The sequence below is a fragment of the Dermacentor variabilis genome, chromosome 3 (assembly GCF_050947875.1).
Source record: "Dermacentor variabilis isolate Ectoservices chromosome 3, ASM5094787v1, whole genome shotgun sequence".
NCBI classification, from domain to species: Eukaryota; Metazoa; Arthropoda; class Arachnida; order Ixodida; family Ixodidae; genus Dermacentor; species Dermacentor variabilis.
The window spans coordinates 14,407,501-14,422,965 of NC_134570.1; the positions used below are offsets into that span (position 1 = coordinate 14,407,501).

The 15,465-nt window shown below is 44.2% G+C and overlaps 1 protein-coding gene across 1 annotated transcript in view; it reads left to right on the forward strand.

The window, feature by feature from the left end:
• The window catches only part of LOC142575164 (uncharacterized), a 23,391-nt gene extending 7,926 nt beyond the window's left edge, over window positions 1–15,465 (forward strand). The window contains exons 4-5 of the mRNA XM_075684240.1: window positions 11,190–11,304; window positions 14,387–15,465. Coding sequence (XP_075540355.1) covers window positions 11,190–11,304; window positions 14,387–14,941 — 670 coding nt within the window. The 3' untranslated portion in view covers window positions 14,942–15,465. The remainder of the gene's footprint in view (window positions 1–11,189; window positions 11,305–14,386) is intronic.

Here is a 15,465-nt window from a genome sequence, read left to right on the forward strand (position 1 = left end):
ACAAGAAATGAAATTGATTTCATATTTTCTGCCGATCCCAGCATAGCGCAGGATGTAGAAGTGTTAGGTAGGGCAAAGTGCAGTGATCATAGATTAGTGAAGTCTAAGATTCACCTCAATTTGAAGAGTGAAAGAATAAAATTGGTCAAGAAGAAACAGGCCTATCTAGACGCAGTAAGGGTAAAAGCAGACGAATTCAGGTCAGCACTTGCAAACAAATATGCAGCCTTAGAAAAGATATATGAAGAGGGCATAGAGGCAATGAATGAAACCGTAACTAGGCTGGCTTCATATGCAGCAATTGAAGTGGGAGGCAAGGCACCAAGGCAGCCAGTCGGCAAGCTCCGCCAAGCAACAAAGAACCTAATAAAGAAACGACAAAGGATGAAACTGTCCTACTCAAGAGATCAGATAGAATTCGCGGAACTGTCAAAACTGATCAACAAGAAGAAAATAAGGGATATTCGAAATTATAGTGTGAGAAAGACTGAGGAAACAGTAAAATATGGACGCAGCATGAAATCAGTGAGAAGGAAATTTGGCATAGGACAAACCAAGATGTGTGCACTGAAAGATAAGCAGGGTAATATCATCAGCAATCTTAAAGATATAGTAAAAGCAGCGGAAGAATTCTATCTGACCTGTACAATATCCAAAGCAGCCACAATATCTCCATTCAGAATTGTAATGAACAGGTTACAGAGGCTCCTTCTACAACTAGTGATGGAGTTAGAGGGGCCTTGCAAGACATCAAATGTGGGAAAGTGGCAGAAGAAGATGGTCTACCGGTCGATTTAATCAAAGATGGTCAATCAAAGAAAAACTGGGGGCTCTCTATACGAAGTGCCTGTCGACTGCAAGGGTCCCAGAAAACTGGAAGAATGCAAGCATACTAATCCACAAAGAGGGAGACATCAAATAATTGAAAAATTATGGGCCGATTAGCTTACTTCCAATATCATATAAAATATTCACCAAGATAATCTCCAATAGAAAGGGTGACACTTCAGTCAAACTAGAGAACAGGCTGGCTTCAGGAAGGGATACTCTACAATGGATCACATCCATGTCATCAATCAGGCAATTACAATTACTACTTTCATAAATGTGGTATAAAGGTTATGAAAAGGAATAAGGGTGCCGCAGAAAGGCTGGCCAACGTTTCGATAGGACCTATCTTCGTCAAAGGCGGCCTCATCATCCTCGGCATGTTAGTTTTAAAGGTTTAGTGCAGTGACGTCACGTGTGGTTGTTGTTGGTGGCGGCTGGTTGTAAAGGGAGAGACTTCAAATAAAATTAGCGCTGTCACCTGACGTCTGTGAATATGGTTCCCAAGACGGGAGGATGAGAGCGGGAGAGTGGGAAGGCAGGGAGAAAAGAAAAGAAAGAAAAGGAGAGAAAAATGGGGGGGACACCAAGAGGAAAAAAAAAGAAAGAACAAGAAAAGAAAAAGAGGGGCATGGGAGAGTGTTGGGAAAGCGAAAGGTTAGGGAGCATTCAGGGGTGTCGTTGGCGGCATGTTTTTGTGGCTTTAGAAGAGCTGGTCAGGCGGTCAGTGCACGAGTAACAAAAAAGACCCAAAAGGACATCAGTTGAAAGAGTGACTTTAGTGGCGTAGCAGCAATGCATTGAGTAATTTTGAAGGAGTTAAGATGGCGACAAAGAGTCTGGGGTGCAATGCATAAGGTAACTGGAAGACAGCGGCATGGTCTTTCAAGGGATGTTAACCCCAGTAGCTCAACGTAGGCGTCGTTACGGCGGTATACAGAAATGGCAATACCCCGTGTGGCTGAGGCGGTGACAAAGGTATACTCGCGTCTGGGACTTTGGAATGTGTTGGTGGGGGTATAAAAATACCTAATAAAAAAATAGACAAAATAGGGGGGGGGGGGGAAACCAAATCCAGAATAACAAATAGGAGGGTGACATGTGCAGAAGCGGGCAGGGTTAAGTGTACTTGGGAAAAGGGGATCATAAAGTTGATATAAATGTAAAAACATGAAAGAGTATATTAAATTGAGTAGTAGGCAGGAAAAAAATTTCGAAATGGAGGAATAGGTGAGGTTAAGAATTAAGTTTAGCTGGTGGCATAATGTGTTTTGTGCCTTGGTTGATGATATGAGAATTTCAGATTTAAGTTACCGCTTTTAAAGATTCTAAGTTGCCACGTGCCAAATTGATTCCCGTCGGGTGTAGGCAATTAAACTTGTGTATGAGGTATGATTCCGTATATTTTCTTTTGCGAGGTGAACGGAAATTTGTTTGTAGTATATAGAACCTTGCTTTGTCGAATATATGACCATGTTCATTGAAATGGCTGGCTACTGCTTAGGTAAGTTGTATTTTGTATCCGTGTGGTGACCATTGAGTCTTGTATGAGTTTGTTGTCCAGTCTCACCTATGTATTGTTTGCTACAAGTGGCACATTCTAGACAGTAGACTACATTGCCTGATGTGCAGGTGAAACCCAAATTACCTTGTGTGAGTAATTCAATGCTGTACTTTTTACTGTGGCAGTTGATTGAATATGCTTGCATGTAGAGCACCTGAGGCAGCCACAGGGACCGGTTCCCATCTTTGTCTTTGTCCTTAGTTTGGCATGCACAAGAATATCTTTAAAATTACTGTTGCATCTGTAGGCTACTCTGGGTGGGTCGGGAAAAATCTTAAGTTTCAGGTTGCTGGTGAGAATTGAGTATTATTTACTGAGGATGTTGTTCACGTTTGGGAGTGCATGAGAATTTAGTAGGAAGAAGAGGCATTGTTCTTGTTATCCTCGTGCGGGGCTTGAGGACCTCGGCTCGATCAAGTTTGGTTGCAGCGGCATAAGCTTTTTGAAGGTCACTGTCTGAGTGGTTCCTACTTGATAGGGTTTCTTTCTTTTTTTCTCTCTCCTTTTCTTTCTTTTCTTTTCTCCCCACCTTCCCACTCTCCCGCTCTTGTCCCCTCGTCTTGGGAACCACGTGCACAGACGTCAGGCGACAGCGCTAATTTTCTTTGAAGTCTCTCCCTTTACAACCAGCCGCCACCAAAAACAACCGCATGTGACGTCACTGCACTAAACCTTTTAAATTAACATGCCGAGGATGACGAGGCCACCTTTGACGAAGATAGGTCCTATCGAAACATTGGCAAGCCTTTCTGTGGCACCTTATTCCTGTTTATAACCTTTATACCACACAGTGCTATTCCATCTGTCAGCCCCTTTCTTGATTTTGGATTAATTTCATAAATGTAATTGATTACAGCTACCGATTACCACCCTATAAAAGTAACTGAAACAGTTAGTGAAAAGTAATAGATTACTTTAAAGGGGTCCTGCACCACTTTTTATCGAAGTGGAAAAATGCGCTTGAAGTTAAAATAGGCTATTTCAGAAATACTTTGCCACAAAAAGTACTTCAGTGCATACAGCTGAAGTGGAGTTATTGGCAATGAAATATGCCCTTCGTGGTGTTTCCACTCCTTGAGTGCCTTGCACTGCGAAGGATACGGCGGAGTGGGGCGCGCCCACAACGCTCCTCTTACTGAACTTCACCATGGCACGCAGTTCAAATTTGATTTTGTGTTTTCACGTAGATGCCACTACTTCCTATTTGACACATACGACGCGCCAACCGTAAGTCAAATGCGGTTGTCCTCAGCGAGCCGCAGTGCGCTCAACCAGTGGACTCATCATGACACACTGTTGCAGCCGCGATATCTACACTACGTAGCAGACCGCAGCTACAGGCAACTGTAGTGCGTGTGCGCAGCATTTTCTTTGTGCACGACATGGCTTGAGTGTGTGCTCGCGCCCATATGCTCCAGTCTGACCGTGCTACATGGTGCAGATCGGCTTTGGTCCTATACCGGCTTAACCGACGAATAGTAGCCACATCCAACTTGGGCATCTTGAAGCACTATCAACAGCTCAATATGAAGCAACGTTTTCCAAGGCATCTAGCCAGAAGCACCAGGAGTGGGCACACACTGGCAACTCTATGTGTAGTCTGACCTTAAGTATTGCATAATTAGAGGCTAGTTGAGCATTCAAAACTAGTCAAAATTAGTGATATCCACCAGCTACAACAATGATAAGCAGGGTGGCCAAAATTTAATTCCTACGTGGGTGGCCGTAGCCAAGCGTGAGTCGCCTTCTTCCGGAAGTACCTAATTATTCAAAAAGCAGATTTTTGCTTACTTCAGCATATTTATTAATGTTCGTTTATAAATACACCCAGTAACAGCAGGAAGAAGTGCACTCACTCAAACACCCTTCTTGATTCGTGTCAGCCATAGGCCAGTATCAGCCACATATTAAAGAAATTAAATTATGGGGTTTTAACGTGCCAAAACCACTTTCTGATTATGAGGCACACCGTAGTGGAGGACTCCGGAAATTTCGACCGCCTGGGGTTCTTTAATGTGCACCTAAATCTAAGTACACAGGTGTTTTCGCATTTCGCCCCCATCGAAATGCGGCCGGGATTCGATCCCACGACCTCGTGCTCAGCAGCCCAACAACCTAGCCACTGAGCAACCACGGCGGGTAGCAGCCACATATGGGAATCTGCTATATTACAAAATAAAGCATCCAGAAAAGAGTGTGGAGCAGGCTTCAGTTGAAAAAAGATCATTTGAGAGAAAGCTGACTTCACACTCCGCTTGCAAGATCCACGCGCTGCGCTCGACTGCAAAACTTGGCTGAGATGTCCCCAAAACATGGCTGAGATGCTATCCACAGACTGTTTCTTCACCAAGCCTGAAGGGTGGTTTAGGACCCCTTTAACATTACTTTCCTCTCTACTTTTATTAAAATTGCGCAAATACAGTAAATGACAGGGCTGTGTTGTGATGTACCAATACCTTTCCGACATCGCGTACCCGCGCACACGAGGGTTGAACCCTCTCGCGTGTAGCCGTGCGCGATTTGGCCGTTTCTGGGGGAAGGCGGATCTTGGGGGTTGAGCCGACGCCAGGTGTTCGAACTGTTAAAGCCCCTCGGCGGAGTCAACACACCTCTTTGGCCTCTGCTTCACGTTGACGGCACCTCCAGACTGACCTGACCCACCTGGGGAAAATCGGCAGTCGCCTTTTCCTCTCCGATCTTCGTCTTTCTCTCTCGCCTTTTTCATCTTTCCTGTCTTCTCTTCACTTCTTATCACTTCCTAGTTTCCTGGCGGCAAGGGTTAACCTTGTGTGGCTAGCCAATCTTGGTTATGCTATATTTGGTTATACCAGCGATGTACGGCTGGCATAGGCAAGGCTTCCCTTGAAGGAACCTTTGTCACGTCCCCCTGTTGGGCTCCATGGTGGGTGGTTGGCATTGCTGTCGAAGACCCCATCAACACTTATGGAAAATGCTTTTCCTAAACTCCCTGATCGCACTCAGAAACGAGGGCGCACCGAAGATGTCTTTCAGTTTTTCGGATGCCAAGTCCACAGCTTCCCACGTTTTCATGTAGTTCACTTGGAAAAACCCGACAACCCAGTGCACACCATTTCACCGCTCCTTGTATCAAAGTCTTTGACTGATGTTTTTGGTCCCGGTTATAAGGCGACGAGGATGGCAAGCGGTGATCTCCTCCTGGAGCTCCACAATCAGAAGCAATACGAGAAACTGCCAAATGTAGCAAACATGTGACGTCCCCTCAGGCATAATGTTCGTTCGCCGCCAGGCTCGGTGGTCTGCTAAAGCTCGGCAGGCAACATTCGTCATCACACCGCAATAAACACCGACGAGCACCGCTGCTCGCCGGTCAGTCATCGTTCCGCACCACCACGCTGCGGATCGTCCGTCTATCGGAGGGTGCCTCGAGCCCTCCCTTGTTCATGAACCCGGGTGGATCGTGACACTGGCCACGAAGATGGGATCCTTGTGTCATTTGGGGAAACCCAAGTAATTGTAAACCCGTACCGTACTATGAATACCTAATACCACCCGTGGCATAGTTTCAAATGATGATCTGTTGGAGCTAACTGAAGTGGAACTCCTGGAGGGCTTCAGTGAGCAAAATGCGATCAATGGCAGAAGAATTAAGATGAGGCGGGATGGCAAAGAAATTCAAACCATGCATCTAATAATCACCTTTAGTTCAAGTGTCCTGCCCGAGTCAATCAAAGCCAGGTACAATAAGCTCCGTGTTAGGCCATACGTGCCAGATCCCCTCCGATGTTTCAAATGCCAGCGTTTTGGCCACAGTTCGCAGAGCTGCCGAGGCCGCCAAACTTGTGCGAAATGCAGTGCCCATGAACACACCTCCTAATCTTGCGAGAACACTCTCCACTGCGTAAACTGTGATAGGGAGAACACCGCGTACTTGTGGTCGTGCCCATCCTGGAAAAAAGAAAAGGAAATTGTGACAATTGAAATAAAAAAGAACATAAGTTTCAAGGAGGCACGCAGGCAGGTTTCATACCTGCCCAAGAACATCTTTGCCGACGTGGCGCGTCAGGGGGCAGCGACACAACAGCTACCGGCGGCTGTCCGACTCACAAGCAGTGAGTCTGCAGTTACGCCATCTGCCTCCATGGCAGTTGTAGCTAGCGCTGCTCCGCCACCCCTGCAGAAGGGGCCATCCACCGGAGGCAGGTGGCCTCAAAGGTCTCGTCGAACGTACCGAGGCCTGTCAAACAATGTGCTCAGAGGAGCGCGTGTCCAGTGCCTCGCAAGAGGCGATGGATACAACGACTAGCCAGACAAGCTACCAGTGCCAAAGGGGCGGTGAGCCTCCCTCGATCAGTCAAAAAAAGACAAAGCCCACGTCATGGCGCCTCCAAAGGGCCCGTGAACTAATCTCAGTCTCTTAAACACACAGCACCAAACCCATTTATCATAATAAAAACACAAATACTACACTGGAATGTACGAGGACTTCTACATAACCTCGACGACATTAGAGAACTACTACACAAACACAATCCCAAGTTGCTGTGGGTTCAAAAGACACATCTCAAAAATACCAACACAGATTTCTTTGAAACTACACCATCTTCCGAAAAAACCATGACGAGGCTAATGCCTCCGGAGGTGTAGCAGTAGTAGCCGACAAGGCGGTAGCTTTATAACATGTCACCCTTCAGACACCCCTTGAAGCAGTGTCAGTTCGGGCCACTCTTTTTAACCCTTTGAGGGTCGGTTTTTTTTCAACATATGCGACCGCCCGGGGTCGATTTTTTTTATCGCAGATTTAAATTCTTCTTAGCGACTTATTTCGAAAAAAATTCACCACAATTTTTCTAGGGTGACCCTAAAGTGAGAAAAAAATATTTTGCATTGGTATATATATATATACTCTTCATTCATGAATAACAACAATAAAAAAGGACATAAACTTATAAGAATTAAAAATTTGATGCATTTTTATACACATAGTTCAAGGCCTTGAAAAGCCCACACGAGAATATTTTGCAAGACTCAAATCTTCCTGCTCTTACACTAATATCTAATATGTACATCCATAACGTAATCGAACTGTGTAGGGGCACGCACTAAAGAAAACTGTGTGGTTGTGTGCCCGTCAAAAAAGCAAAACGTGTGACAAACTTCCGCTAATCTTCATCCAACCAGAGGCAATTAGTTTTCGCGAATGTCAAACAAAAAAAAAAGCAGCGGAAACGCATGCACGGCGTCATCCTTCATATGCGCACCCCTGTGAGCACTGAACGAGTGAGAAAGAGGCGGTCGCCCTTTCAGCGATTAGTAACGAGATAGTCATCAGTTTTGCAAGCGTAAGAAGCCGAAACCACCCACGAAAACAAAACCCGAACCGCCACCCGCACGCGCGTGCGTCAATGCACGGGCGGTACTATATAGATGCGCGGGAGCAAACTAGCATTTAAAAAAACCATGCAACAAAAACCAAGAGAGGCAGGTGCACTAAAAAAATTCCCTGTATTCCCACATAGCGGCAGCACATAATAGAAAAGAAAAAGTTAAAAAATGGGCGCGCTTTTTAAACGTAGAGACAGTGCCATAAATATACGGCATCGACCATTTTCGAACTTGTTTGTGGCACCGTACATTTACGTCATTGACCCTCAAAGGGTTAATAAGTTGGTCACTGTATGTACCATTTATATACCCCCGAGCCATCATATCGAAAAGACAGTCTTTTATAATCTCATTGATCAGCTCCCCGAGCCTTACATAATCGTGGGAGATTTTAACACTCATAACACGATGTAGGGAGACTCACGATGCAACGCGAGAGGTCGACTCATTGAAAATTTCCTTTTAACCTCCAGTGCGTACCTCTTTAATAAGAAAGAGCCAACGTATTATAATCCACATCAAACTCATACTCATCAATAGACCTGGCGATCGGCTCCGCTACTATCTTCCCTGATTTGGAATGGTGCGTAATTAAAGATCCACTTGGAAGTGATCACTTCCCAGTAACGCTGAACTTCATAAACAAGCATGACTTCACTCCACACTTCCCTCGCTGGAAACTGGCCTCAGCTGACTGGGAATGTTTTAGGGAATCCACCCACATATCACAGGATTTTATAGATAATTTTACTATAGATCATGCTGTTTCATACTTCGCCGCTTTTATCATTGACGCCTCTGAAAAGTTCATTCCTCAAACAAGAGGCACTTCATCCAAAAGACGGGTCCTCTGGTGGAATGACGATTGTCGAAAGGCACGGCAGAGGCAAAATAAAGCTTGGAGCAAACTACGTGAAAGTCCTACAGCCGAAATTCTAATAGAATTCTAACAGGTTAAATCACAGGGAAGAAGGACGCTACGACAGGCAAAGAGGGCAAGCTGGCAGAGGTTTCTCTCAGGTATAAATTCGTATACTCAAGAAGCTAAAGTATGGGATGGGCTGAAAAGGCTAAAGGGACAAGAAATTCATCCGTTGCCCCTAGTGAACCATGAAGCGAACCGCTTTGAAGACCAAGCTGACGCCCTTGGCAAACGCTTCCAGTGCGTTTCCAGTTCTGCTCATTATTCCAAGGCTTTCCTAGAATGCAAGGCTATAGACCGCAAATGCAGACCGAATGAACCCTTTAACGCGCCTTTTAACATTGCCGAGTTGAGAGCCTCCCTGACTGCATGTCAGAGCTCTACCGCTGGACCGGACAGGATCATGTACGACATGATTAAACACCTCCCCAGTGATACTCAAATTACTCTGCTAACACTTTTTAACGCTATATGGTCTGCTGAGTACCTCCCTACTGCATGGAAAGAAGCCCTTGTCGTTCCGATTCTGAAACAGGGCAAAGACCCCACATTAGTAACAAGTTAAAAGTTAGTAGCAAGGACCATCACAGCCAATACTGGTCTGTTGCTGTCAGACATTCCGATGGGTGCTTAGGCAGAGCCTTGCCTTTCGTGCCTTGCTGATGAACTCATTCTTCTTAGTTTGAGAGCAAAATCGAGCAGTTATGTTCCTCTTGCCCTTATCTTTGGTAGATACATGATGAACAACATCGAGATCAAAAGACATTATGGAGAATCCAATTATACTGTCAATTGTCTCCATGACAACCATGAAATCTTCACCTTGAGTACAAGGGATGCCTCTGATCTCTACGTTATACCGGTATCACACATAGACCTCTGATTGCAATCGGGGCCCATCTGGATTTGGTTTCTTGATCATGATCAACACTGGTCACTTCTGCATAGTTTAACGATCCGGATATAGTTATCACCATCTGCTGATTATCTGCATCTCTCAGAACTTCATAATACCTAGACTACAAATGTAGATTTGAAAAATATGGTTTAATTTGGAAAATATTTCAATTTTACAGCTTAGGTACTATTGCTGATGAAGAGTCTTTTTAATTGAGCTGCCTTCACTTTTTGTTTTTCAGAATACTATGTGAGAGGGCGCAGATGTCAGCCTGATGACGTCGCGATCATTGGATTGCGATCATGATGCGACAGCGACTGTGTAGCAGTACATGGATCCGGATTGAGCTTAATCCGGATTGCCCCGATCACTATCAAAAGTGCACTTTAACACCAGTATTATTTATGCATGAATACTGCTCAAACTCGGGGACATTGTTAGGAAGCGAACTGTTTTTAAATTTGAGGGCTTTGTTTCTTGCCACAAGCCATGGCTTTTTCTCTGTGCACCGTCTCTCCACAATCATTCAAGAATTTCAAACTGGACTCTAGGCTGTCGGTATGAATCTTCAGCTTGAACACATCAACCCCAGAAGTCTTCATTTTAGCCATGAACTTGTCCACAATTCGATCAGTCATTTAATAGGAGTCATTAAAAAGCCTCGATTCCAGCTTAATTCTTTTTGCGAGCTCAGCACAAGTAAACATATTGGACTGCTCCAAATAATATAAAAAACATTAGAAAATCATGCTATACAGGGATAGGATAGTAGCACAAAGTGAGGCTTATAGCGCGTGAAAAAGACAAGGACGAAAGGGAGATGTGACAGACACAGGCGCTAACTTGCAACAGTCTTTGCAACAATAACTTGCAACAAAGATTGTTGCAAGTTAGCGCTTGTGTGGGTCACGTCTCCCTTTCGTCCTTGTGTTTTTCACACGCTGTAAGCCTCACGATGTCTTACCAACAAGCCCAAAGCACTGCTTTACAGTAGCAAAAAAATGCAGCATAGGGTGTATCATAAAAAGAAATAGCTTATGGGTAGCAGCGACAGTAACAGGATAACAGGAAAAAAAGGCAGATTCTGTCGCAGCTAACCTGTGCAAGCAAAAATGAGTGCATAAGCTGATGCGTGTTGTACTACTGCCACTGCTGCCAAAAATGGTCAACGGTAGGTGAAGGCTGCCTTTAAGTAGAGGTGACAGGACAGGTCAGCACCACCAAGTGGTCTTAGGGAGGATCTTGCTTATGATAAGTACATAAAAATTCCCCTGTGTCTGTGTAGTTCATTCTTAAGTTTCTGCCTTCTCTTGATGAAACTTGCTAATGTGCCATGCAGACCAGCTGATAATGTTAGGCAGAATATCGCCATGAAACAGGATAAAATAAGCTGCACTAAAACAGTTTGCTGTAAATTATCAACCATTATAAATTTTTATTTCTCCAAACCAAAACTTAACCAGAACAAAATTGAAGCACCTTGAACCCAAACCAAATTAGTATTTCTTTTTTTCGGTTTGTGCCCTGTTTTTCAGGCGTTAGAGCTAACACAATGCAGGGCAGTTATCTGTTTAGAACATGGTGTTGTTTCACTGCTTGTTTTTCGTGTGCAGCATGTGCGAGAACTTCTATGAAACTAAGGCTGCATTGGACCATCACAGCCAAAGCCACGAAGCAAACCTGCCTTTCCAGTGTGAACTGTGCAAGCAGCAGTTCAAGTTCTCACAGGTAGTGGTGACTCATTACACTGAGGTTGAGCTCTCACAGTAGCAGTTTATTGTCACCTATAAAGAGCATGTTTTCATAATCTCTTGGTGCTAGGCAAGATGCACACAGGTCCTTAAAACCATTGAAAACCCTTGAAATTGAAAGGTATGTTTTGAAGGCCCTTTAAAGGTCCTAGAATTCTTTATTTGCCCTGAAAACCCTTGATTCCCTTGAGTAATGTGATCTAAAATTGATTATGTGACCACATTTCTATGGAGGATCAGCATGGAGCCAGCATGCATCCCACTCTAGGAACAATTGCACAGTCTAAGCCACTTGGAACAGTACTGGTTTTAACTATGTATACTGAAAGAAAAAAGAATGCAGAATCTTTGCAAAAAAAAAAAAGAAAGAATAAAAAATCCCAGCTGCTGCATTTGCCTACATACCATAAAACTTCTCCGCACCCACCTTTGTGCAGTGCACTCCATGCAGCATCCCTTCATTCTAGTTGCACCCTCGCATGCCTCCGTCCCATCTCCCTTCCACTCCTTCGACGTCAGCTCCGTCGAGGCAGTCAACTTGTGTTTGGAGAGGGTGGAAGGGAGACATAGAGGCGCGCGATGCTGATGATGTACTAATTCGTGCCATGCGAGATGCTTGGCACAAAGGCAAGTATAGCAGCTCACTTTTTTATTATTATTATTATTCTTTCTCAAGATTTCATGTTTCTTTTCCTGTAGGCACGGAAATTCGGTAGCCAAATAGAACACACAAAAAAGTTCTTGGTGCCAGGGCTGTGCATTGTTGCATCCGAGTATTGTTAAAACTGATAACGCTATGAGTGGGTTCAACTGTTCAACATGGGAAGCCATTCTACGTCCTTGAAAAAGGTTTGACAGGGCCTTGAAAGTCTTTGAATTTTTGCCTCTGAAACCTGTAAAAACCCTGTAATAGCTACGCAACTGCTGGCAGATCCAGAGACCCCCCCCCCCCCTCCCCTACCTAGAAACATGCTGGTATTTCTGCACCTTGTAATTAAAATATTTCTATGGATGTCTCCTCGGATTTTTTTTGTGCAACAAGATTATAAGTCATCAGGTATAACTATAGACTTTTCTTGGAACTTTATAATCTTAGGAGTGATTTGACTGTACAAAAATTTAATGCCAATGCAAACGCACGCACGCTTCGTACAGCAACTTGCACGATACTGAAAAATCCTGCAGTGAGCGAGAGACACCAGCGCTTAGTGCTGGTTCACCTCCCGTGTTTATGCTGTTTTCTTCATGCCTCATTAGGAACTTGAAGTAATCAAGTCTTGACATTTTGTATATAACTTTGTTTGATTGTTATAGTAAGAAATTGCTACATGGGAAGCCTTTCTGCATCCTTGAAAAATATTTGACAGGGCCTTGAAAGTCTGAATTTTTGTCTCTGAAACCTGTAAAAACCCTGTAATACCTATGCAACTGCTGGCAAATCCAGAGACCCCCCCCCCCTCCCCTATCTAGAAAAATGCTGGTATTTCTGCACCAACAAAATTTAGCGTACAGTGAGTGCCCCTCCCTCATACCTTCGTGGTCCCTCCCTTGTCCTTTATGCTTTTTGACAAGCTGCCACCCTACCCTGTACTTTACCTTGATGCCACGCTGGATCCACCCCTGACGGCATAGCAGAAGTGCAAGGAACAGCATGACTACAAGAAAAGGACTAGGATGAACATTTGTGCTTGTTTCATCATTCTGGTTGTGTTGATCTATGTACTTTAGTGCTCACTTAAAAAGCGCATGTTGTTAACCATCAGGTTTGCTGCCACATTTTGTAGCGATAGCTGCTACAGGCTCACTCTCCCCGCTGTTCCGATCTCTACCGGTGCTCGTTGCCGGAATCCCAAAGTACTTTTCTAGTTTATAAATTTTTAAAATTCAACAGCGTGCACAGCAAGGATTCAAACTAATAACCTCTCACATTTAATGTCTAGAGTATTTCAGTCCATTTCGCCGATGCCACAGCTGGAAAGCACGGTCACGCCAGCCAGCTGCTGAGATTGTGAAATGCTTTGAGTTACTGGCACCCTGTAAGTACTTATCCGTAAACTAGCACTGAGGTGAAGCAATTTAAACGAAGGCAGCGATGAAAAGCAGAACACACGTTAAGTAACAGGAGGGAGAAAAGCTGAGTCTCTACACTTCTTCAACACCTGGAAGCACCACTTCTGCAAACAAACGCGACTCCAACTAGAAATTATTGACTGGTTTCTCTCTAATTATGGCGCATACCCAATATATGGGGGAATATCCTAGAATCGGGCAGAATTAGATGGGTTGTCATTGAGTATTTTCTTCTTCTTGAGAAAATATTCGCACCCACCTGCAGGTGTTTACACCAACCAATTCTGCAAGATGTAGTGTGAGATCTACCGCACATGATATTGTATCAAGCATCGCATCACTGCTTCACATTATAGGCAAAACTGCATCTTTTTTGTAACTGCAGTTGATCTACACTTATTTAAAGGGGCTGTGCAATGCTCTATAGTCAGAAGTATTTGCTCCTCTAGCTTTCCTTTTTCTAGTGTAAGTTCAAAAGTTTTCTGTAGCACAGGCATAGTCATACCACAACCCGATGCTGCCGTGTTACTCCACATATGCTGTGCCAAACATGTACGAACCATGATGCTTCATTCTAGGCTCAGACAGATGACACTTTTTCTTTTTGTGAAATATTGGGAATTTTCAGAAAAATTCCCAAAGAACTGGGGATTCCTCCAGCTTGTGGATTTCTGAAGAACAGATTAATCACATTCAGTGTCTGTGAGTTTCTGGCTAATTTGGCCTTGCACTGCAATCTGCTAGCGTACTGGTTGGCTATGATGCTAGAATGACTTCCCCGGTAAAGCGTTGGTCCCAGTTCGATCCTCAAACCTGAACAGTTTCTTTCTTCGACTGCAAAGCTTTCTTAGGAATGCACGTTAGGTTTTTTTTTTTAGCTTCAGGCTGCTTTTGTGTGGATGAAAATTTCCCCTTTGCATCCAATAGCTCAGTGCCATATGTGGAATGTAGCATCTGCTGCCTCAGGTTCGTACTGACCACTTTTTCAGGGGCTCTTAATTCATCGGAGGTTTCGGCACAGCAAGGAAGCAAAGTCATCGAGCCAGTGGAAGAGTGGAGACCACACATGGCGGCACAGCTGTGACGTCTGCCGGATTCGGTTCAAGTACCAGAGCAGCTTGGCTGCACACAGACTAAACCGGCATGCAGATGCTGAGCGGCTCACTTGCACCTACTGCAGCCGCAGTTTCACCTCGCAGAGTGTTCTGGCTCTGCACATTCGCTCACACACAGGCGAGAAACCACATGTCTGCCCACACTGCAGCAAGGCATTCAGCATACCACACAATCTCAAGAACCATGTTATCACACAGCACACCAAGGAATTCAAGTTCTTCTGTCCACTGTGCTCCAAAGGAGCAGTGAGCCAAATAAAACTGCGGCAGCACTTGCTTCAGTCACACAAAGCTGTGAATGACTCCTCAAGCAAGTACAGAAGAACCGTGATGAAGACAGTTACAGACGTGCCAGATATTGATGACCTTCCCATGTCCCAAGTGGCTGTTGAAAATGCAGCCTCCATTTTGTCACAGATCATCATGTGAACCTAAAGCCAATTTGTAACTGTAGTTTTACTGTATTCACAAAATGAATGGACTTTTAGGACACTTTTCATCAAGAGTAATTGAAGCATCACATAATATGTTACTTGAGTGCTTGTCATGCTGCTTTTAAGAAGGACAAGCTGCTGCTGCACTGAGAAATGGTCTGGTAGCATTGCAAGATGATGAACGGCATAGCCATTAGTATGTTTGTATAAATTAAGAAGTGAGCAACATGAAAGGCAATTGAAATGTTTGCAGTAATAATTGCTTCCAATTGCCAATGCCATGTAAAAACACATCATGCAGAACTTATTTTTGAATAACAATATTTAGTTGTAGCGCACGTTACGCACACTTACGATGTAAGTTCTCAGTAGTACTTCCTATGCCTATATTTATCAAAGTGTATGCATGTATGCATGTAATAATGTGCATTGAAAAGAGGTTCATGTAAGTGCTGATGCTATGAGCCACTGTGCGTTTGTTGTTAAATAAATGCACTTTATTGACCCCCCCCCACCTCA